A 24,646-nucleotide genomic window follows, 5' to 3' on the forward strand; every position below is an offset into this window, starting at 1 on the left:
TGAGCTCAAAAGCAAAGCAGTTGATTCTTGATCGAGCAGCTCAGCGAGTCTTACAATGTGATGTGTACACAGGTTCTTCTCATATCTCTGACTTATGGATGGGCTTTGCTGATGACCTATAAATGTGAATACTCCATTTAGAAGGAGTGAGTTGTGTGAACTAAAATGTATAATTTTGCAAAAAAGGAACTGAGCAGTTTCAGCATGAGAGTGTGTGTGCTTCATGTGTGGGTGGTTCAGCCTCTGATCTGTGACGCTTGGTTCATCAATGCTGCTGATCAGTTTCCCGGGGCGTTAAGCGGCTCGATGGGGCTGAAGGGCGCTGTGTCCTTTGGGATGGAGGCGTATAAATGCTGCAGCCTCTGGTTTCTGCCTCCTACTGCCTGTTAGAGTGGGCACGAGGAGTAGTTAAGACAGGGGCAAGAAAAAGAGGCTGTACGCGCTGACTGAAGGGACCACAGGTGAGGCTCTGCCAGAAAAGAGGTGAGGCTCAAGGGTGTGGGTAGCGCAGGTGGTCCTGATGCACGTTTTATTATCTACGTTTCAAAAGTAATGACTGTGTTTGAAATGTGATGTTGTCTCTGTACATGCTGCTTTGGAGAATCTAGCACGACATAATGTTGATGTCAATGAAGCAATTTCAAACCGGAGTCAAATAACAAGTATTGTTCTACATGGTGAACTTTTTTAACATTTCTGCTCCTGAAATCAGTGCATCTGTCATAGCTCTGCGTTGGATATCCTCTGGATCACTGGATCCACCATGTTGGTCATTGATCTTTGTGCTTGCTGATTGTAGTTCAGGAAAGCAGGTCACCGATTTCCTAAACTGAAACAGTCAATGAGTTCTCTGCCCTAAAGGTCCGAATCATTGGATAATTAAAACTACAGGGTGTGGATTGAGGACAAAAAGAGGAAGACTTTTTTTTTTCTTTTTTTTTTACATGATAACTTGCAAAGCTTTTATTTTTTTACTTGAGTTAAAACGTGCGTCTCATCTTAAATCCGACTTGATATTCTCTTACTGTCAATGTGTAAAAGATCAGAACCAATGCAGAGTTTCTCCGGTGTGTTTGTACGTCTAACTTTGGTGTTAACATTTTTAGCAGACTATTAATGACTCCATGCATTATGTAACTGCAGCTGACACAGATAATCTTACCTGCTGCCACTGACACTGGTGCATTTTTAATAGTTCCTGAAACACTGAATAAGGTGATATCAGAGACGCTAATAACATTTGGCACTCATTGTACCGATGTTGTACTTAGAGACAACACTGACAGCGACTGCACTCGGAATGCCATTATGCGTCGTCCAATCATCTTTCATTCATCTAATCTGCTTTGCCGTCATACCATTTCCTCTGGTCAATGGTATGTTATTATTGTTTCCTTTGCCTTGTTTCATCATTTTAATTTTTTATTTTCTTTCTTGTCTTAATCGTCTCGTCTGAACACATATTCACCCCTCTTGTTGTCCTGCTCCCTATTTGCACCGGATTTTGTGACGGACTATCTGGGTGTCGCCTTTTCCTTACGCGACAACCTCCATTCCCCACCTTTCCACCATGTGTGCTTCCTTATGGTTGGAGATTGCAGAGTGTACTGTAGCCCCGATAGCCATGGCGGACAGTGACCACGAGGCTCACTCTTCGTCAGACGAGCATCACTCTCGCCCCGCCTCTGCTAATCACAGTAGGGATCATGACGCTGAACAGGTACCAAAGAAAAACACCTGAACTCTTTAAAAGAAGTCCACTCATCAACTCGACTTTACCAGTCAAGCCTTGTTCTCCAAAGCATAAACAACCCATCCTACATACATCACTCTCCAGCTGATGTATGTTGCGCATAGAAGTCAGGACCAGCAGCTGAATTTAAATGACCTCATTGCTTTAGAGAGCCCCTGCATTATTTATCTGTATACTCAACTAGCAGGGAGACTATAGTTTGTGGTAACTGGAGTCTCTTCAGTTCTGTATCCCCTCACAGGCTCCATTTATTTGAACTTTATTGACAGCTTTATTACTGCTCATAAAATGTTTGTTTAACAGATTTAATATAAAACTAATTTAATCTAATTTAGTTGAGTATGTTAGAGTGAAAAACAGCTGAATAGCCTATGTTACACCATTTTAAAAAGTTTGCGTGTTTGCCCTCTGAAACTCCATTCCTTCCCCACCATGTCGTCGATCCACCCGTCTTTTCCCTCACCGTCTATTACCTCATCCATCCCCGTCAACCATGGCGTCTCTCTAGCACTCGAGCCAATCAGACGACTCAGAGGTGGAGAACATTATGCACGACCCTAGCCACCAAGGAGGCCATGACCACCACCACCACCACCACCACCATCACCATGACCACAAGCACCAACACCAACATGGCCTTGAGCCCCATGATGCAGACGGGGAAGCTGAGGGCCCAGATCGCCCCCATACCCCGTCGTATTTGCGCCCCCCAGTGGCGGGTAGAGCGCAGTCGGACTCAGGTTCTGAGCCCAGTTTACCGCAGAACAGGAGTGTGGAGTTTGACTTGCCGTCCCCCGTCAGTCCCACCAGACCCAAGAGTCCATGGGGTCGATATGACCCGTACAACAATAACGAGGTAACACAAGGAGCAGAGTATTGAGACAATAAGAGAGAAGATCTGAGGGGTTTAGCTCTGCTTTACAGGCAATTTGTTGTTTTAGTTTTGAACAGTTTGCCTTTGGATTGATGAGCAAGATGAGGCAGAACTGTCGTTTGATAAACCGTTTTATTTTATTTCGGTTGAACAGGCTGTGAATCGGAGTCTGTTGCTGTTTGCTTTGGTTGTGTTGTTAACGTTTAGTGTTTTAAACTCTTCTGAAAGTTAAAGTGATGCAGCCAACACATAATTTTTTTCAGGGTCATGTGTGCTTCCCAGATGTTTAATTTCATCCTTGTGTGTGTTTGTAGGACCAGGACAAGGAATACGTGGGTTTTGCAACTCTGCCAAACCAGGTACATCGCAAGTCAGTCAAGAAAGGATTTGACTTCACGCTCATGGTGGCAGGTAAATCCTCTTTTTCACTTTAGCTGACATCTGATCCTAAGCCCAACTTCAACCATAATGAAACGCCTGATCAAAAACTTACACTTGGCTGTTTTTTCTTTGTGTTGTTTCTTTATTTGAAGGAGAGTCTGGCCTGGGAAAGTCCACTTTGGTCAACAGTCTCTTTCTCACAGATCTTTACAAAGATAGGAAGCTGCTCAATGCTGAAGGTGAGGATTGTTTTCCTCTTATTGCCTGGTTTTAATTTTACAATATATGAAAGTTTATACTGAAAACAAGGGCTTGTTTTTGTCCTTTCCCCAGAGCGCATCACACAAACTGTAGAAATCACCAAACACACAGTGGATATAGAGGAGAAAGGTGTCAAACTGAAGCTCACCATTGTGGACACACCTGGCTTTGGGGATGCTGTTAACAACACTGAATGGTACATATCTAAATATTAAAGAAAAAAAAGCCTGATCCAAATCAAACTAGTCAGTTCCACTTTCTAACATTTTTTTTTAGCTCAGTTGTGTTTAAAAAGTAATGTGCAGTAGTTCCTCAGAGTGCACTGCCTCAGAGACAGAATGTCCCTGTGTGTTTCCGCTCCAGCTGGAAGTCTGTGGCTGACTACATTGACCAGCAGTTTGAGCAGTACTTCAGGGACGAGAGTGGCCTCAACCGCAAGAACATCCAGGACAATCGTGTCCACTGCTGCCTATATTTTATCTCACCATTTGGTCATGGGTACGACAAACCTACGCTCTCTCTTTCTCTCTCTTTATTTATTACTCCTAATAAATGGGGAATATTAAACCATATTCTGCCGCAGTATAAAATGTCTCAGTGAGAATTTGTCTGAAAAGACTCACAGCCTCTATTAACCCATAATTACAAATAATTAAGGGACAATAAATAATAAAAAGAACTGGTGTATGCTTTGAGTGCAGTCGGCCCTATAAATTGTTAATGCACTTGGCTCCTGATGAGAGTTAAAGCAGTTCTCTACTGCCTTCAGGTGGATTCATTTCTAGTGCACTACTTTCTCTCTGATCAATTCTTTGTGCTTGGTGCTGATGTTGCACTTTTCACTGCATTTGTGCACATGCACTGTTCCACATCACTGTGCTCATTACAGAACAAATAAAGCCACTGGAGTGATGCTGCAGTGTGCGTCTCAATGTGAGTCAAAGTGACGGAGACATTGCTCCCTCTGTTGGAGACTTCCAGCCATTACTCCACTCAAAGAGGTCACCTCAGAGAGCAAACGTCTGCCACCACTTAAAGCCAGAGAAACACAACGCAGTATTACAACCTTTGGTGAAATCAACGTCATCTAGCCAAGAACAAACAAATATAGTCACACTTTAGAAAAAACAAAAAAAATAGAAAATGCACAACTGGTTCTTGATCAGAATCAACTTTGCATGTCATGTTACTAGACTTCAACACTTAAAGGTATCACACGTCTGTTCACTTGATGTGTCTGATTGTTTTGTATTGCCTCTAGTCTCCGGCCTTTGGATGTGGAATTCATGAAAGCTCTTCATGAAAAGGTAAACATCGTCCCCATCTTGGCCAAAGCTGACACGCTCACCCCCAGCGAGGTCAAGAAAAAGAAAATAAAGGCAAGCCTGTTTAAGCCTTACTTATTGAACAAATACATTTTATATTCACTGATCATCACTGATCACATTTTGAATCCTGCACTGCCACAATACACGTTTAAACTCCATGGTCTGTTTTCCTGTAGATCCGAGAAGAGATCGAGCAATACGGTATCAAGATCTACCAGTTCCCTGACTGTGACTCGGATGAAGATGAGGAGTTTAAGCAGCAGGACACTGAGCTGAAGGTGAGAGCCAGAGCTACAGTACTATGTCTCTCTCTCTCTGTCCTTTTCTCTCTACAGATCAGGCTTTATACAGATGGTGTTTGACAAAGATGAAATCCTGATGTTTTCAAAAGAAAATACATCAGGATTTTAACTTTCCTGAACTAAACAATGATCGAAAGAGAAATACCTGGCTAATAGACAGAAGTGATGTAGAGGCAGTTTAATGCAGGACCTTAGCATTCAGTCCACGACCGACGACACAGTCTTGATGAGTCAGCCGTTCTTTGCTGTTTTGGCTTTACGAGCTGGCAACCAGGATACAGTCAGTGTGTCGGTGTATTTGTCCTTGTCTCACCTCTGATGGAGTACAGCGAAGTGGGTATAAAAGAAGTTTGAATAATGAATGGTTAAAAATGAAGGAAGTAATGTATGATTAAAGTGGAGGGGAAAGAGTTTTAAAAATAGCCTGTGCAGTGTTACTCGCTGGTCTATCTGTCAGAACACACTCATCCTCAGTCCCTCTTGTGTTAATTCATTATATTTTGGGTTCTCCAAACAAGGAAAGCATTCCCTTCGCTGTGATCGGCAGCAACACAGTGGTGGAGGCCAAAGGGAAGAGGGTGCGAGGACGACTTTATCCCTGGGGCATCGTAGAAGGTATGCCCTGTTTCTTCTGCTTCATCACAAGTTCTGCATGTTGTGCCTTATCTTTAGGCTCAAGAAACGCTACTTATACTACGATACTTTTCGATACTTTTCATTATTGACGTACAATTGATCCTCACATTGATGTTTTCAGTTGAGAACTCGGCACATTGTGATTTTGTGAAGCTGAGGAACATGCTCGTTCGCACACACATGCAAGACCTGAAGGACGTGACTCGAGAGACTCACTACGAGAACTACAGAGCCCAGTGCATCCAGAGCATGACCCGCATGGTGGTGAAGGAACGCAACCGCAAGTAAGTGTGGAAGACAGTTTCTAGAGATAAGAATATCTTATTTTTAGGAAGAAAATGTGAATGGTGGAAAGCACCTTTCTTTATTTGTTGGCCAGGTCAGGAAAGTGTTGACGAGGAAGCAGCTTTAGGGTGGACTGCCTGAGTTGTTGATTAGATTGAGGATTGTACTTTGTTCTGGGAGTTTGACCCAAAACATTACACGAAATATATTCACTGGACTTCTTTTCAGCCTTTTCTTAAAACACTTAATTCTTCTGCAAACTGCATCTTTCTGCAGTAAGCTAACCAGGGAGAGCGGCACAGATTTCCCAATCCCCGTGGTGCCAGGAGTTGGAGACGAGACAGAAAAGCTCATCCGAGAGAAAGATGAGGAGGTACGGCACGCCGACCACGAACCGGACTCGCACCACCAACATGACGATCACGAGCACCATGAGTCTGAACATAATTCAGAGCACTTCCAGCACTCAGAGCCTATGCCCGCTCCAGAGACACATTTAGACCACATGGCCGATGAAGCCCTCTGAGTGTCTTTAGCTCATTCTGTTGATCCATCAGAAGTCTCTGATTAGGTCGTGTTTTCTGAGGTTAACTTTGAGTAGCCTCACAAACGTGACTTTTTGTTGACTGTAGATTAAAACCCCTTTTCCCTCACTCTTCCATGTCCAGTGACATTTGAACCCTGGTTAGGAAAGAGTTGGACACATAGAGGTGCACATACTGCAAGAAGGACAGTTACATGCTGGTAACGTCTCATTTTAAGCAACACTGATGATTCAGTAAATGAATGTGTCGAATATGTTGCTTTCAACCTGTGGTGTCTTTGAGAAATGAGACTTGGGCTGCACGAGCAAACTAAAGTGTTTGTAAATGTTGAAGCTCCTTTCTACTCTTTTGTTACCATACCTTGAACCTTCGACTGGGAAATGATAAATCCACATCTGAAACAACTTTCAACCTTTGGGTTATACAATTTACTACATTAACGAAATTCAACAATAATAGTATAAACCCAAGGGTTTAAAGCTCATGGAAGATGTGATTTTTATTTTAAAAAGAAGTATATTTTATTCCCTTCATGTTCCCGATCATACATACTGCATGAGCTCACTCACTGTAATCTACACAGCAGCTGTCCTTCAAATCCCTCCCCAACCCCGATTCATCGATTTTATTTGAACAAATAAAGAAACCATTTCATCTCAGTTGTTCTTTTTTTGTTTTCAGTCATCACAAACATGAAAATAGAACCGCAGCCGTCAAGCTAACTGAATTATAAGGCAGTTAATTCGATAATCAATTGTTCCTGTCAAAGGAATCACTTTGTATGCCCCGACTATCTCAAATATAAGAATTTGGATTGAATCAAATTCATATTTTGGGCTTCACACTGCTCATCGTATGAAACAAAATATTCTATGATGTCACAGTTTGCTGTGGGAAACTGATGAGTATTTTTTGCACTGTGTCCTGATTATGTGTAATCAACCAAATTACATGTGATAAATGAGATCATGATCAGTACTTTAAGTACTGTTATACTTAAGAAGAAAAAAAAAATAGTTAAACAGAGATAACAATCCCAACTATGAACGTCTCCTGTAACAACACCACAGCACAGGCAGTACAATTAAAATGCGCTTACATTTAAATTCTGACAAGATTGTTGGGAGAAAACGTCTTCTTATCTTTCTGATATTAACGAATAACCGAGCTTTATGTGTGTTGAGTGAAGGGGATGACGCAGGTTCCCTGCAGCTGTTCAGCACAGGTCACGTGATAGAGAGAGAGCTGACTGGCTTCCGACTGTTATTGATCTGTTGTGTGTGCACTCATGTGTAAATAACTCGCTCGTATAAAAAGTGGATATGCAGTGTGGAATTTACTGACACTCTTCTCGTCTTCTTCTCACAGTTGAGGCGGATGCAGGAGATGCTGCAGAGGATCCAGGATCAAATGCACACTCAGAAGGAGGCCTATTAACACAGGACAGAATCAACACTTTCTACATGTCATTATACTGGGACTTAAAAAAACAAAACCCCCAGAAACCTTTTTTCCTCTCTGGAACATTGACATCTTATGTGTCCATGTGGATCAGGGATCCGCAGGAGGTGGTAAGATGACATTTGCAGCGTAATGGCTCCCTTCTTCCTCTCAAGAGCCTGACATTATGACTCCACTGCTGCAAAAACACTCCACCCTTCACTCTTCTGTTTTCTCTTGTGTCTAAAGTTATAACAAAAGCAATACATGCTTATGTTTGATTGAATTTCAGTTTCATGTAATAGTATGGGTGTTTCAGTTATTGGAACATTATTTAGTCTTTGATCACAGGGTTTTTATTTGATGTGGCTCTGATATGAGGTTTCATTTGGTGACCTGCTCAGATTTTGTTTACACACTTTTCTGACGCAAGGACTTTTTTTTTTTATTATTATTATGTTCGAGGGTCAACATGCATATAGTATATTGCAATAATTTAATTTTTTAGAAAACACTTAAAATTTGTTCTACTGTATGGATGATTGTTTTATCATTTTACTTAAGGTGATGTGATGTTTTTTGTTTTATCAGGACGTTTTTCTGATGTGCCACCTCTGCTGCCTGTCAGCATGTTTCTGAGGTTGTGCTCAGTGTTGGCCAGTCTAAACTCACTGTGATGCTCACAGATCACCATACTAACATTGAAAGAATTCTTTTGATAGGACGGGTCTTTTATTTTTTGTAGAAATTACCCCCCCCCCAAAAAAAATTTTTTGTGTCAGAGTCAGCTGAAATAACCTTCTAAATCATGAGGGGGGGGGGGCATTAGGACTTTGATCAGACGAGACCCTTTTTTTTTTGCATGAAATGAGTGAGCAGGGGAGGTTGCATCAAAGGCCATGCAGTGTATTTATTTGTGCATGTTTTTTGAAGGTATCTCAGATTGCAGATGAACACAGATCAATAGTTTATTTGAACTAATTAAGAAGATATTTAATTGTTGGGGGAAAATGTGGAAAAGAAATTGATTCCTTTATGTTTTAGGTGGTTCTTATCATTCCCTTAAGGGAACTCATACGTTGGATGTTTACTTAATGTTTAGCTTCTAACCAAAGGCAAAACACTTTTTTTTTTATTGACTTTCATCATTCTTTTCACACAAAACACTTCTCAAAGAGAAATGATCAAAACTATTGGGTGAAATACAATACTCTGGCTTTTCATTTTGAAGCTCTAACCATTTGAATGACTCAGCCATGTGGTGACCTTTTGTTTTGTAAAAAAGAAAAAAACATTCCTCAAGCTTGTCCCACAGTCAGGATTTGTTTTGGTTTCTCAGTGTATTTTTTATTAAATTTGAGTTTTGTTACTATTGTTGAAGTATATTTATGTTAAAAATGTATAAATTAAATATGGATGGAAAGGACATAATGTACAAATTCAAATATTGTAATAAATAAGGATCAAATGCCACTTCTTTGATCAGACACTGGTTGACTTCTACAGCTACTTCCTGTTTCTCCGTCTCCTCAATCGCAAAATATTCAAAGTGTTTGACTGTTCAGATACGTTTTTTTTCCAGGTTCAAAAAACCAATCCAGACTTTTGTAAATGTAATACAATTTATTAATTATCTTTTTAATAAATGTGTCATTTTACATATCTTCCCAAGCTTCAAACATAATACAGTCAGATCTAAATGCAGCCCAACATTTACAGGCTATATACAACTTAAACTTTCTCCATAGGGAAAATATACAAGTATATTGTTGCTTTTTCAAGTGTCTCAATCCCTGTTTCTTTTGTTTCAAACTATTTGTTTTGCTACAATGAGTCCAAAATTAATCATTCAGGATGCTATCTTAATGTGAATAAAAAGGTTTGTTTACCTTTGAGTTTAAAGAAAGTAGTGTGTGCTGTCATCATATTGAATCAGAATCAAAAACATTTGAATAAATTAGTTTGAAAGGGGCCAGATTCAAATATAGACGAGGTCTGTGTTGGTATCCCCTGATATACAGCACGATACATGGTCCCAGGTAAAACAAAAAAAAAAACTCTTCTTCACATGAAACAAGCAACAGGTAATCTTAAAATACAAAATCATCTTTACATGTTACACTTTACATACACGTAATACTTGAATGAAGTATAAGCAAAGGGGCATAACAGCTGCGTGCTCCTCCACATCCTTTCACAGGTCAGTACATTCAGGTTTCATTAGGAGAAAACAGCATGTTGCCAAGTTAGCAAGTGCTTTGCTAAACTGCAGATTTTCTGCTCAGTGACTATAACAGAAATGTTCACAGTGGTAGCTTTGGAAATTTAAAGTCTTTGCAAGAAAAAAATAACTGATTCAAATTGATTGTTCTTTTTGTTAGTATCACAAAACAGGGATCCTAATCCAAAGTCTGGATGAAAGGACTTCCATCTACTCGCTGAAGACTGACGACACTGCTGCGGGCTCTTGTTTGTAAAACATCCATCAAGTTTATGCAATAACAACATTTATACACTCATTCTTTTACCATATCCCAACAAGACTGCTATGAAACATGCCTTACTACGTGTGTGTGTTTGTGGTCCCTTTTATGCAGAATCTCATCTCAATCAGCATCTAAGTTTGTTTTGGTTTTGGTTTTTTTTCCCAGAAGACGAGCACGAAGATGCCCTCTGTCTACTGTCGCGTTTCCATTTGGGCGCATGTCGATGTACAACATCGTCCCATTTTGTAAAAATAATAAAAAATCTGGGGAGAAAAAAAAAACTGAATTTGTAGATGTGTGTGAACAATCCCCAGTATATCTGAGGTGAACATTCTAGAGGATAGAAACAAAGAGTTTCTTTTAATTTAGCTGTTCAACTTTCAAGAGGATGTTTCAATAACACCAAATGTATTTTCAGAATTAGAGAACAGTTGCATTACATTAAACAAAACAGCCAGCAGGGGGAGCCAGTGCTGTATGCAGCATTATGACGGACTCCAGCTCCATTTCAGGAGCGTAGAATTCAGTCCGGGATTTTGCTCAAACTCTGAAGCATGTGCCTCGTCTGGGGAGGAGGAGCTCCTCTAAATCACATTCCCAATGTGCTGCTGGTTATGGCGGGTCAAGCACTCTGAAACTTCACAGTCATAGTCCTCGAAACCTGACATCGCCTCTTGAGTACATCTTGTACTGTTGGTTAATCCACAACACGCAGAAGTCAAGCCAACAGCTAGGAGGTACATAAACTCTGAACCAGGGTGCTTTCATGTGGACGAAACAACCTCTCTTATCTGCAGCAATGGATGGCGCGCCACGGTCTTAACTTGCACTGTATATTACCATTTACAACTCATCATGATGGCTATCAACCACATGCAGCCTGGCGTATCTTTAATTCAGGATCAAGACTTGCATATACTGAGATACACTAGTACTGAAAGAGGGCTGACTTTTGTCTTCCCCTCTTTATAACAGCTGTACAGTCTCTGAATGATAGTGAATCTCTGTTCCTGCTCAGTGCGGTGCCCAGCAGTTCTCCTGCCCTCACTGGGGCCTGGTCTGGCCTGGTCTGAGGCCTGTGGGTCTCCCCTGTCAAGGGGTGTCCCCTCCCTTTAGCCCGGTGGTCCTGTTGGTTGCGTTCAGGCCAGCTTCAGGGTGCTGATGGGAAACGGGGGCATGGTCACCATTGTCACAGGGTTGAGCACCGTCTGACCCACCAGCTGCGGGTGGTGGGTCACCATTTGGGTCTGCTTGCCAACTATTGCTGTGGTTGTTTGGCACGGCGCAGAGCCGTTGACCTGATGGTGGGCGTGGTTCAGGGTGTGGGTGATGTGACCGACCACAGCTGGCTGTGTGACAGCCACCGACTGGGGATAGAGGGCAGGTAGATGCTGGCTCAGGTGAGCCACTGGATGTACTGTGATGTGACCAATGGGCTGGTGTGCGGGGGCGAGGTGAACCGAGCTGGTGGTGGTGGAGGGAGCCAGGTGAGCGATATGTTTCGCACCCCCTCCGTGAATGACGTGGTTGACTGCCTGGATGACAGACGGGTGGGACACAGAAGCGTGGGCGATGACGGTGGGGTGTATGCTCGGCACAGTCACCATCTGAGTCTGGGTGGGGATCAGGGGCTGCGAGGGCATGCTGTGGTTGCTGGATGTGGTGGCTGCGAGCGTCTGAGGGGCTGCAGGCTTGGACACCATCAGCGGAGGGCTCACTTGCAGTGGCTGTAGCATGGGTTGGTGCAGGGGGGCTTTGTGCTGGATGGAGATGTGTTGGGTGATGAAGGAGGTAGAGGTGGTGGTTATGGTGGGTGGTGGGGTGGGCATCTGAGTGGGTGTTGCACTCTTGTGCAGCTCTGGTTTCATGTTTTGAGGAACAGTGGGTAAGGCAGTCTGCGGTCTCGGTGGAGTCTCATCTTCGAGGTCGTCATCCATGACGTCTTCACCTTCTGTAACAGACAAGTCACTCGATATTAACAAAGGATTTTTATTTTACAGGCACCGAAAATCAAATGTGGAAATGTGTAGCTGTATTATGTAAATACAGCAGCAGCCCTGAAGCCCTCGATGACTTCCACCCTGACTGCTAACCTCACCTGAGGCAGTGGAGGTGGAGGCCTGGTCCTCTTCAGGCTGGACCGTCTGTCGGAGCACACGGTCGATCTCTATCACATCCATCCACTGGCTCAGCTCGTTCTTCAGCTCTGCTAAGCGCTGCTGCGTGGCGATCTTCTCTCTGGCGAGTCGCTCCATGTCGTGCTCGTACTCCTTCTCTTTTCGCTTCAGCGTCTGAAAGGCGATGAGACGAGATTGTGAGAAAATAAAATCGTCGACTCGAGCGGACAGTGTAAGCAGCTGTCGGCAAACACGCGTCGTACAACCGGTTCGTGAAGTTCACGTCCTGTGAAATTCAATAAACCAATCCTAGGATAAAGCTGGTCTTTGTAAAGCCGTAGTTCTGCTGATTATGTGTCCGACGGGTGTCGAATCCTCCTCATGCTCATGTTTCCAGCTTCAGTCTTTTGTTTGACTCTGTAATAGTTATTTATTTACCTAATTAGTGGTGCGTTAAAGAGGTTTGACAGATCATAAAACAAACTATTAGCAGGAAGGCTAGTGTCTGCTGTGATTTATATCAGGCTGCAGCCTGGCTCAGTGTCTCCATCAGCTTCACCTGTGACACGACAGGTGTCACAGGTAGTCAAATCTATGACTGATAAAAGAATGGTGATCGACCAACACACAGGACAGGGGACTCAAAGAGCAAGTCTTTTTTTTTTTTTTTTTTACTAAAAAGGTAATATTGATTCTGTATCTAAAGTTAGCTGAACACATCGTATGACACTACCACCATTTCAACAGCGCAGACGCTTAACAGCCCTTTAAACAAGCCTCCTCTTTACGAAGCAGCAGCATCTTTCTCACACAAGAACATCCAATATCAACCATCAGTCAAACAACTAAGGAAGCATATGCTCGTTCAATTTATGTTCAAGTCTGGTGATTCCGTCTTTATTTACCACCAGAGGACTCCTTCATAGGAAACGGTGAAACCTGTTGCTATAAAATACAAACGGCTGACACCCGTCTTTGTGGGTCTGCAGGTGACAAATATTAAAAGGAATCCAACAAATAATGAGTTCAAAATAAAGCTGTGACCAGAGGCTGTGTGTCAAAGAACAGGGTGAGAAGAGAAGGAGGAGGTGGAGCAGGAAAGTATGTAAAAGGGAGGGGCAGGAGGTACTTCCAGGCAGTAGTCCTCTGTGACCTAATTTCCCTGAACCGGTCAGCTGACACGAGGCAAAACCAAACAAACGGAGCCAAACGTCCCTGTACGTACGCAGCAACAGGAGGGCACTTTAAAGACGTAACTTGGACGAGCCTTAACCGCTGAATTTGGCTGTATAGATCTGCTGGACTTAATGCAGTTTGAGACGAGTGTTTTGAAGTCATACACGTCTTTTTATTTTCTCTATTTTAAGTTTGCATCAGACAAACTATCCAACACAGAGTCTATAAAGCCTCAGGGTGGGAGAGGCTATAAGGAAATGACACTGTGTGAAATCTGTAACCAGCAACCTGATGACTCAGGGCCATAAAGAGTGGACTTCCTGTTGGTGTTCATGCCACCGAGGATGAGTGTGTGTATCCCTGTGGACGTGTGAGTGAGCGGGACAGAGACAGTTCAAAGTACATGTGGACGGTGTTGTGTTTGTGGACCGGGGGGATTTAAAGGCTCGATCACGCGTGTGGCTGAAGTGGTGATGTACATAGACTCCTGTTAGCGTGAACAGCGCTTGTATAACTACTGTACAAACTTACATAAATAGCAAAGGGGGACAAAAGGCGGGCCTTGTGTAATTCGGCACCTGTCTCTGGTCCTTATCCAGGATTAGAAGTGATGGGCCAAGCAGTCTGGGCCTGGACTCCATCCCATGTGGGCTGATTTCAGTTCCATCACACACACACACACACACACACACACACACACACACACACACACACGCACACGCACACACAGACAAACAAATACAAGCTGACAGGAAGTCCTGCTCATGTCTGAGTTTGGCAGAGGAAAGACATGAAAAGAACCCAATTAAGCCTCATTAAATCCACATAAATGAGCTTTTAATCTGGTTATTAAACTGAAGAGTGCTGCTTTGATTGCACGCAAATCCTGATGAAAAGCCAATCATGAAATAACAGCTGAAACTTTTCTTAGCACAAACAGCAATCTTCCCACGAATGACGTTATTGTATGACCGAGTTGTATACTCGTGTGACATATTGACCCTCTGTTGAACACCTTTAACATCAGAACCTAATCAATATGTTATCAGCCCATCTCAGAAACATTGCTGTGTGTTTTACACGTATGAACCGCTATGCTAGTACACCCTCTGTGTTAATTAATTGTAATTCATTTGTTTAGCAAACCGTGTTTAGAATTTATTTGTGTAAAATGCATAATCCTCTTAGAAAAGACCTCCCTTCATACCAGCCCCGATATTCCCCCTTTCTCTCTCTTATATTGGTATACAGCATTCAGAATCAAACTGTGTTGTTAATGAGGATTTATAATTGACAAACGAGACAGATCAGCCCTCCACCAGCACACAGTGGTCCAGTGTTTCTGGAAAAAGCACAAAAATTCAAACAATGAAGTCATTGTATTAGACAGTCTTTGGAAGCAGATCAATCTCATATTGTGGAAACACGTTTTAATTTAGAGGCTGCTTGGCTCGTTACTGATGAATGGAGACCATGTGCACTTTAACATGCACTCATTAAAACAGCTGGACACAGATGTCTGCCAATCAGTAAAGCTGCTGATTTGTGTTCCTCAGCCGGAATACGTCAACAGTATCCATAGTCTCCACTCACGATGTACTGAAATGCCCCTGTCTTTGGTTGTCATGGAAACAGCTGAAAACCTTCCTAAGGTTTCCTCTGTGAGTGTGCGCTCCTTTATGTTCTCTGTAATTTCCCGTGGAAGCATTTAGGCATGCAGAGAGTCGTTCTTCTGAAACTCGACCTGGTCGGTATTATTTGATTTTCTGACACACGCATTAAGCACACTTATGTCATTATTCATCGATCTCAAAAGGATTGTCTTAAAAGGCAGAAAGTACGGTAACAAAGAGTGGACAGAATATGTGATACGTGGACTGGAATGGTTGGCTGTCTCCCTGTTAGCATCGTCGTTTAGCCAGCAGCCTTTACGTGAGTGGAACCACAACTGTGCATGCCTCCAACTATGACTCATGGAGATGGAAAAGGCTCGGCAAACACAGGGACACACTGAACTCTCATGGTGGCTTGGAGCTCGTCTCTTGAAGAAAAAAAAGAAAAAAAACAGCTAGTCTCAGGTTTACCAGGAAAACCTGATTGTCACAGATGCATCCTGCATTACTTCATCAGCCTGTTAATCATGTCAGCAGGTTGGTAGGACACAAGGTGCCGCGTACCTTTTGTTTCCCTGCGCACCTCGGTCTTATTTGCATGTGAAAATCCAGATCAGTACAGGGCTCGGCTGCATTGTGTGTGTGTGTGTGCGCGCGCGCACACGCACAAGATAAACACTGCTCAAACGCTGTCACAAGCAATGCGAGTGCCGAGCACATGGCCCCACAGAGAACGAGAGAGGGAGGGGGGGGCAGATAGCGGGGGATTGAAAGAGAGCAATACAAGCTGTACTCACTGACTCATTTCTGCAGCAGACGGCACAAGGCTGGGTTTTTTTTTTTAAAGGGCCAGGAACACGGGAGGCCACGTTGCAGACACGCTGCCTGGCCTGGTTCACTGATCAGGCTGCTTTTTCAGGAGGTCTTGTGACACTTTCGTAACCATACTCCCTTGTCTTACAGTGCCTTCAAGCTGGAAGTGTGAGCCTCACGTGGTGCCTCCTTTCAACAATAAAAGGCCTGTCTTTGCATACATAGATCCCACTTTTACAGAATTTCTGTGTACAACCTCACTGACCTAGTTACCTCATTGTCGCCAAGCTTCTGCACATGAAGTCCACAGTGATATGTCGTTGTTTTCTCCCCTTTAAAAACACCTGAGCAACAAAATACATACAAATACATATTCCCCCAGGAAAACCATACTGTTCCCAGAGAATGATTCTTACACTAGTACTTCTTAACACATGAAGAACACCGACTTTAAATCCAATCTCACCTCAGACCCATAAAAGAGGAGCGTGTCAAATGACAATTCACAGAGACAAACCTTGAAATATGATTATATATGATAGAATTTGACCGCAGCGACGCTCAGATTATCTTTAATGTTCAAGGCTGAACGAATCTTGATGTGTCAGAGCAATCAATGCTTTTATCAGAGGGCAATTCTCAGGAGAAGTGACGAGTTAAGCTCTCCGATTTAAATGTTATTTAAAATGCTTAAACGCATATCCGTCTTCCTCGGCCCCTTTAGTGAAATCTTCTATAAGCAGTGGAGGAACAAGTTCAGTGGGCTTTGAGGGAGGAAATGAAGCGCGCGGAGTAAACCGAGCCTAATGTTTACCGCTCAATGTTCCCTCCCTGCTGCTGGCAGCTAAGCCCAATGTTACGACGAGTGCTGCGTGTTGCAGTGCTGGGTGGAGGCCCAGCACGGGGGATGACGTCACGCGGCTCAGGCTAGCCATGTGCTTGCTGCTCATGTGGCCTTAAAAACTCAGGATGGAGGGGGGAGGAGGAGGAGGAGGAGGAGGAGGAGGGGGGAGGGGAGAGGAGGAGCTCTGATGCACCAGGGCTTACTTTACAGCCTTGGCTTTCATAGCAACGCTACGGGCTCATGGGAGATCCTTTAGAAACAAGATATGGTACATAGTGTTTTAGCCCCGTTTATGTGAAGTCCAAAATTGTGAAAAAGCAAAGCCAGCTCTCTGGAATCGTGTTTAAGCTCAAATTTACAGAGACATTTTAAACTGAACTGGAATGAGGAAGTGAAAGTCGAACTACAAGCCAGTGACTTTCTATGTCAGATGATTTGAAAAACAACTTTCCATTATGGCATTCACTATAATATATACTTTTCAATTCGACACATAAAACAACAGTTTCAGATAAATGAAATATGACGGGATGTGGAGTCTAAAGCCTCTTGTTTGATCCTCTCCTGAGGGGGGAGGAGTCAGTTTTCAGGGAGAGAGCTGTGTGCAGGCAGGTCACTCCCCATGTCAAGATGACAGCGTGTGCACGTGTTTTTTTTTTTTTTTGGTTCTGTTTTACCTTCCTTTGACCTTAAGTTCCCTTCTTCTTACCACACCCCTCCAAAGCTAAACAACCAGTCAGGCCAATTAAAGGTGTGCCGAAGAGGAAGGCAAGACGAAACGTAAAAGAGCTGATTAACTCATCTGACCTACAGACCTACAGCCCAAGACTTGCTTTGAATATGATGCGCCTCCTGAGGATGTGCAGTATTTTTCTCCCCGTCTCCAGCTCGACTGTTGAGAGGCCGGTCAGTCGGCCGGCCGCAGGCAGCACGCTGAGCACTGTGTTGCTTAATCACACAGAGAGGGTGCAGAGGGAGGGAGATTGGGTGATGAGCTCTGCACCCACGTTGTCCTAGTTTCCACACACACACACACACACACACACACACACACACAACAGGACTGCTGCTACTCACTGGATCAGCAGCACGCTGTCCTCCGCAACATTTACACGTGTAAGTCTTCAACACAGCTACACCGTGACAAAACAGATGAACCACAACAGGTTCCCTTCATACTTCATCCATGCAATGACAAAGCAGAGGTGCCAATGTGCACACTGAATCTGAGCGTAAGCTAACGTGCATAGTTATCCGAATAAAATAGCAGAGTAAGTGCTGACTGCAAACTCCAGCCACACGACAAATACAAGAAGAAAACTCTGCTAGGAAGCTGGAATATCATTTCATTAATATCCAAACAATTACACCCAAACACTTCTTAAACTGTCCAGGATGAGCCTAATATTTAAAGCTGCCACCCTACAGTATCTATGTATAGGAGAAAAACGACCCGCTGGGACACACTCAACAGTCGGATAAGTCAAACTAGGTCAGTGGTGGACCTTTGCACCAGCTGTTTACAACTCAGCAAGTGCCCGACTCAAACACATGGTGAGACGCTTGTGGACATGGGAGATATTCCTTAAAATTAAATCAGAGTCGCAACGAAATTGGATGAAAACGTTTCCCGAGGAGGACGGGAGGATGGAAAGCCCTTCGCTAAAGCTCCATTTTTACACTTCGTTGAAAATAAAACAGATTTGACGCGCCCACAAAAGGCTTCCTTCTCCTTCGTGTATTTGATCAGTTACGACATAGCTGTGTTTCCTGCATCATATGAAAGCTCTGTCAACATGCTTCTTTTTAATAAATGTTTTTTTTTTTTTTTTACTCCAACAGAAGAATGGAGTTTCAGTAGTTGTCCCAGGTGTCTCTGTAAACAAGTTGCAGCAAGATTCACAAGCATACGTGACAAACACAGCACAAAGTTAGCAGAGTGGTAAGAGCTGCTCCTTAATTAGTAGATTTTGTTTGGCTGCGCTTTCCAAACACTTTGTATTAGAGTATGCTCTTATTTCAAAGAGCTTCCCCCAGCATTAATGCACCTGCATCTTCACAGCAGCCCGAGAAACTCGCATTACAAAAAAGGGATAAAAAAGTACTTTGAGCACTGGCCTTCCTGATACGTATGAAATAAATGATGAAACTCTCTGATGTGCAGTGTTATTCTCCCCGGCGGACATCAAACTACATTTCCCATGACTCGCGCATATGAAGCGATCAACACTTGGTCGAACCCAGCAGCTCACCTGAATGTATCTCAGTGCACTTCTCAGCACACACAGATTGGACGTCTTCTTCTCGTCGATGTTCGGGATGTTTTTCTTCAGCGTCTCGAAGCACTCCTTTAAGTGTGCTCGTCTATTGGACACAAGACACAGATGGGGGATTTTAGACCGGACAAATGGTAAAAGCTTCACTCGGCTTTAATCTTGTGATTACAACAACACAACGTAAACAAACAAAAAAAAAACAAAAAAAAGGAAAGAAGAAAAAAACATCAAGCTTTGCAAAAAAAAAAAAAAAAAAAAAAAAAAAAATAGCACAGTGACAAATCATATAAAAAAGCATCGGTCAGTTTAAGAGTAAACTCAAACCTTTCAGATGGAGACCATATGAACAATATGACATTACTTTGTGTGATGGTACACTATTATAGGAAAGTAACAAATATCCTGGGATCTCTCACTGTGTAAGGAGGCCCTATGGTAGACAGGCTGAACCCACCTGTTTTTCTCAAGCTTGTTATGCACCTCTCTTGTGCCTGCCCTGTAAGAGCACAAACGAGAGCACAGTAAGAATTTGGTGTCAAAAAGGGCAGTGTGAAGAGAAGACTCAACATAAAGAAAAAAAAAAAAAAAAAAAAGAGTTGGAATACTTTGTTGCCTGCAGTTAATCTAGTGACAGCTTCTTCTGTGCATCTCCGATATAAAGTAAAACTAAAGTAAAAAAAAAAAACTAATAAAATAGGTGCACAATGTTAAATATTGGGGATTAGGAAGCTAAAAAAAAAACAAAAATAAAAAACAAAAACAAAAAAAAAACTTGTGAATCCTTTCAGACGGATACATTTTTTGCAAAATAAAAAAATCCTTACCACTATTTTGATTCTAAACAAGTAAATGTGTTTACACTCACCCTCCAGGCCTCTTCTTGTTGTCGAGCTGGCGGCCGTCATCAGGAGGACTTCCCCGGCTGATGGGGCCGTTCTGTAGAGGGGCCTGCTGGAGCACAGGGCCCAGCTGGGGGAGTAAGGCGTGTTGCTGTGGGGGTGAGACGATGGAGCCAGAATAGCGCTGAACCAGCTGAGGGTGCGTCTGCTTCTGTAGTTTAGTATTGCTGGTCGGTGTGATGATCTGCGGCTGTTGGAGGTGGTTCTGTATCACCTTGTGGTTGTTGGTCGGCGCAGAGGGCGGGTGCTCGGGTTTGGGTTGTGGAGAGCGTGGCAGAGTGGCAGCGGGTGGGGGAGCGGCAGGAGGGGAGAGTGTTGCGATAGGCAGGGTGGGTGAGCCTGTGGGGTTGGGAGTGACAACAGGGATGGGGATGACAGTGATGGGCATGGAGGGGGGCGGCAGAGAGGGCGGTATGGGAGCCTGGCGGCACTCAATGCGGAATTCGTCTGCTTTGGAAACATTGTTGGTGTGGATGGTTGTGTTATAGTTCACATCAGAACGCCGTTGCTCTGCCAGCTGCACCAGCCGCTGCTTCTCCTTCAGTTCATCCTCTGTGGACAAAAGGAGGCGGGTTAACAGAAGAAAACTGCTCAGACTTTCTTCCTGTACACTCTTGAGGTACAGCTATAGTCTCTTGTGATGAGGTGCATGTGTGAACAATCAGATAAGCAAGATGTATCCCCCTGAATTTCTCCCGCTATTATGTACGAGTTCATAAGTGAACGCGATTAAGAGACTTAAAAGTATTGTTTTTACATTTACAAAAATCCTACAAAGCCTAATGCTCTCCAAAGAAATAGATTGTACTTCTAATAGAGATAAATCCTGCTGTAAATTAACCCAGCCACAGTCTACTGGCACCTATTGCAGTAGAGGTGGGCGCAGCTCTCCTTTACTTCTGTAGAAAAGCCACAATAAAGGGAACCCCCCGATTCCATAGAAAATACTATGTTAAGAATAAATGTGACTGTCTGTCTATAATGCAACACAGTTCACTAAAAAGTACCGTCTCCAAAATGATCAACACTTTTCTGATACAATAAAATGTGTAGTCAAAGAAAAGCGCTTCAGGAGTTGCATACTTCATAATTCTGCACAGCACTTTTGCACCAATGACACCAATACTGTTAAACAAAGTTCCATCAAATTTGACATTTTTGTTTGAAAATGACCATTTTGTTGTACTGTAAAAGTCTAACAGTTAAACAGTTCAAAGTTCAGTCACTTAATAGCCCTGGTTTAGTGCAAACATAAATACACACGCACATGAACAGTCAATCAAAGCCTGGGGACATGGATCATTTATCAGCATGTGAGAATTATGTGAAAAAGGAAGTGGACATTTCCAGCTCTTTGTAGCATAAAACCTGTTTCATAGTATCATATCCAGCAGTCAGGGCTTTCACTTTCTGCTGGGTGTATTTGTGACGCTGCAGTGGCATTACTTTGCCTCAAAGTCAAAACAAGTAGAAAAGAACAAGATGTTCTGGCCGCTGTGCTATGCAGCTTTTGTTAGATGCTGAATGCCCCATTACAAGAGATCCTTTAGCATTGTGGTGCCGACACACACATTAGGCCGAGCAGCGTCTTTGTATAAAAACTCACTTATAACACCTATAAAAACAAGAGGGTTTTCTATAGACGTTATATAACTGCAGCAGCACACAGAAACACTGGCCTACTTTCTGCACACAGTGACCTGCTCTACAGTAGCAGGAAGGAGGGAGGCAGGGGGGAGGACTCTGCTCTCTCAATGCAGCATGGCAGGAGGAGCTGGGAGAGGCAGGAACTCTCATTCTGAGTCGCTCTGAATATCACCGATGTTGTCATTCAGATAAAGGTGAAAAACAGCAGCGCACTTCAGAGACTGTGAATTGGCTGGTTGCAAACACTTTTATAGATGGAATACAATGTTCAAATGTTAAGGATTTTTTCATACAGCAATTGAAACGATAATGTACCAAATAAACTAGTAGTTGTCTTGGTGGGAGAGATCAATTAACTAAATTATATCTTGAACTGATTTCAAACTTTTGCTGACACTGAAGATTAGTTAGGGTTAGTTCATGATCCTTGATAATAGAACCACCGAGTATAGCTTCACTTTCTAGGGACTGATTTTTACACAGGATCAATAAAAGTATCTATCTGTCATTCACAACCTTTACACTAAACTATTATCTTCTCGTGCTAAACTGGAAATTGGGTGGTTTTTAATTCAAATTGAAAATGACAACATGTTATAGAACGTTACTAATACCAAGGTAGCCCATTTGGCAGACAGCCACATGTTGAGACGAGGGAGATAACAGATTACACCCCATGTTTAAAAGGTGATTATTGTTCATGGACGCAGGACAGTCGAAGGATGTGTTCCGATGTTTCATAGCTTAGCCTTCCATTAATCACTATACTCAAATATCACTGCTGTATTGTAAAAACAACCACAGGGAAATTACGTGTTTTATACATTTGGACAACATAAAATTTAACTGGCAATTAAGTTGTATTAAATTTAAAGAATTTGAGCTCACTGCACGTTTACTTTTATTCGTTTTGATAGTGGAAAAAAGGGGAAGAGAAACCTGTTTTTTTTTTCTTCCTTTTTTTTGGACATTTAACATACAAAATTGTTTTTCGTGGATTTTTCTGCGTGCAGTAGTGACTCATCTTCTTCATAAACACTCTTTGGAAGGGGTAGCCCGGCACGCACGTGGTGAAAGGGGCGGGGTCCGACCCCCCTCGGTAGCTTTACATGTAGGCGCGGCTGGTTGGTACACGTCATCGACAGACATTCAAAGCCCCACGAGCGTCTAAAGAGGCAAGGGAGTTTTTTTTAAGGACACAAACACACACGGACTTAAACCTGAAGGAACACGGTGTTTTTAAACTACAAAACGTCGTTTTTAGATGCAGGGTGGAACATTATTGAACACAGGTAGACGTAAGGGAAGCCCAATAATAGATGCCCCGGAGACGGTGTCAGGTCATTATGTAAAACATGCTTGGCTTACTCTGCGCCACCGCCCTTTACTCCCCCCCCCCCCTTGTTTTTTTTCCGACTTAAATGTTTGGTAGCAGTGCGATGAATACACAGACAATAGCAGGAGGAGAAATCCTCTATGGACTTAACAACGATTACGCACAGTCTACGTCTGTGTCAACACGGTCTATGCAGCAGGTTTCACTGCAGTAACCCCTGATACCGCAGAGCCCTGTGTGTGTGTGTGTGTGTGTTTATAAGATTTATGTTAAGATACAGTTAAGACCTAAAAGAGGCGACTCTATCCTGCAATGCGTCTACACACCACAGTGAATTTGAAAGTAAAAGTAAAATGTCACTGCGATACTGAAACACATTTTGTAGATGATATTTCAATGCAAAAAGAAAATCTGGTGATCTGCAAAGCCTGCTGTATGTATTTCATGACTGGCGCCTTGTATGCAACGTTAAACTTGTCTGGTCTTTCACTCACTACTACATGTACTTTTACTCCACTCAGCTGTTGAGTGTTTCCACGTGTAGTAATTATTTGTTGCCAACGCTGTTAAGAAAAAAAAAACGTTATTTTCAATAAAATGCCAACTTACCACGTGCTTTCTGTTGTTGCTGGGCTTGCAATTCCAAAAACTTGGCTGCTTCAAGAAGCGTTTCGATGCTCATTTCTGTCCACTTAAAAGACTGTGGCTTATTTTTGACAAGAGACAGGCGACAAAGCAAATGCGCCTGAGCACTATAAAGAGAGAGAGAGAGAGAGGCTCCCAGTACAAGGCTGGAGAAATGGTCACCGGATACCCCCCCGCCCCCCAGTCGGTAGAAACTCTACCACTTACGTAGGAGAGTTACAAACAAGATGGCGCTCAAAGTAGTGGGGAACAAATAAGGTTTGTGAATCATGCACCGTTTGTGACCGCCCACAGTCAGACACGCTCAACCCACCACGCACCTCTCAGCAGAGAGAAAACAACAAAACACGGACAAGTGACCCGGATCAGGTGACGTGAAGCTCCAGCGCACGCGCTGAGTCACGTCCGCCAGGGTTGTAAAACTGGTGTCAAACTCGCATGATCGCCAATGTCTATTTCCTTTTATTTTAGTATAATGTAGCCTGTTTATGAACAGTTTATGGCTGCTGATACACTTTGTCTCAACAGGGTGAAGCTACAGGAAAGACCCAGATACACTAATCATTTATTGTTATTATTGCGTTTTTGATCACTTTTTTAATACATATTTGGGCAGATTGTCTCATATTATTTATGCCTGTTGCTTTCCGAAACATGAATTTAGAAATGCAAGCTTATCCGTTTTTGTTTGGCTTTTTTTCCACACACATGATGGCAACATATGTTTGTATTATTATTTACCGTCTACTTGTTCCTGAGTGACTGCTGATCTCTTTGACGATGGCTTCAAAATGACATGTTACCTCGACTGCGGAACATTTGCATTTCAATAAAGTGATGTTAAACCACCAATCAGCATGAATAACAACAAGGCATTGACACCTTGACACATGGCAGATAGCGTTGTTGTGAGCTCTACCAGTGTTTAGACTTCAGAAACAAGTCTTAATGTCAGCTGAGACGAACATGTATGCCCTTAGTTGCTACTG

General features: G+C 42.9%; 2 protein-coding genes across 3 annotated transcripts; one reads left to right on the forward strand and one right to left on the reverse strand.

Annotated features, from left to right (window-relative positions):
- The first annotated feature begins 1,542 nt into the window (after positions 1 to 1,542).
- septin4b (septin 4b) lies at positions 1,543 to 9,297 on the forward strand. Its single transcript, XM_079354950.1, has 12 exons — positions 1,543 to 1,720; positions 2,262 to 2,609; positions 2,942 to 3,038; positions 3,161 to 3,247; positions 3,342 to 3,465; positions 3,633 to 3,767; positions 4,531 to 4,648; positions 4,774 to 4,875; positions 5,418 to 5,514; positions 5,657 to 5,819; positions 6,097 to 6,193; positions 7,734 to 9,297. The coding sequence occupies exons 1-12, from the start codon at positions 1,571 to 1,573 to the stop codon at positions 7,800 to 7,802; spliced, it is 1,587 nt and encodes a 528-aa protein (XP_079211076.1). The 5' UTR covers positions 1,543 to 1,570; the 3' UTR covers positions 7,803 to 9,297.
- Positions 9,298 to 9,408: 111 nt separating this feature from the next.
- On the reverse strand, positions 9,409 to 23,954 carry mnta (MAX network transcriptional repressor a). 2 transcript variants are annotated; one of them, XM_079354948.1, is made up of 6 exons: positions 23,622 to 23,954; positions 19,996 to 20,581; positions 19,585 to 19,626; positions 19,107 to 19,218; positions 12,390 to 12,582; positions 9,409 to 12,242 (listed from the first exon to the last, which is right to left on the reverse strand). In XM_079354948.1, exons 1-6 carry the CDS (start codon positions 23,692 to 23,694, stop codon positions 11,431 to 11,433), a joined length of 1,818 nt encoding a protein of 605 aa, XP_079211074.1. In that variant the 5' UTR covers positions 23,695 to 23,954; the 3' UTR covers positions 9,409 to 11,430. The 2 variants fall into 2 exon arrangements, with proteins under 2 accessions (XP_079211074.1, XP_079211075.1); XM_079354949.1 differs by lacking the exon at positions 19,585 to 19,626.
- Positions 23,955 to 24,646: the final 692 nt, after the last annotated feature.

This window comes from Symphodus melops, assembly GCF_947650265.1.
Source record: "Symphodus melops genome assembly, chromosome: 10".
NCBI classification, from domain to species: domain Eukaryota; kingdom Metazoa; phylum Chordata; class Actinopteri; order Labriformes; family Labridae; genus Symphodus; species Symphodus melops.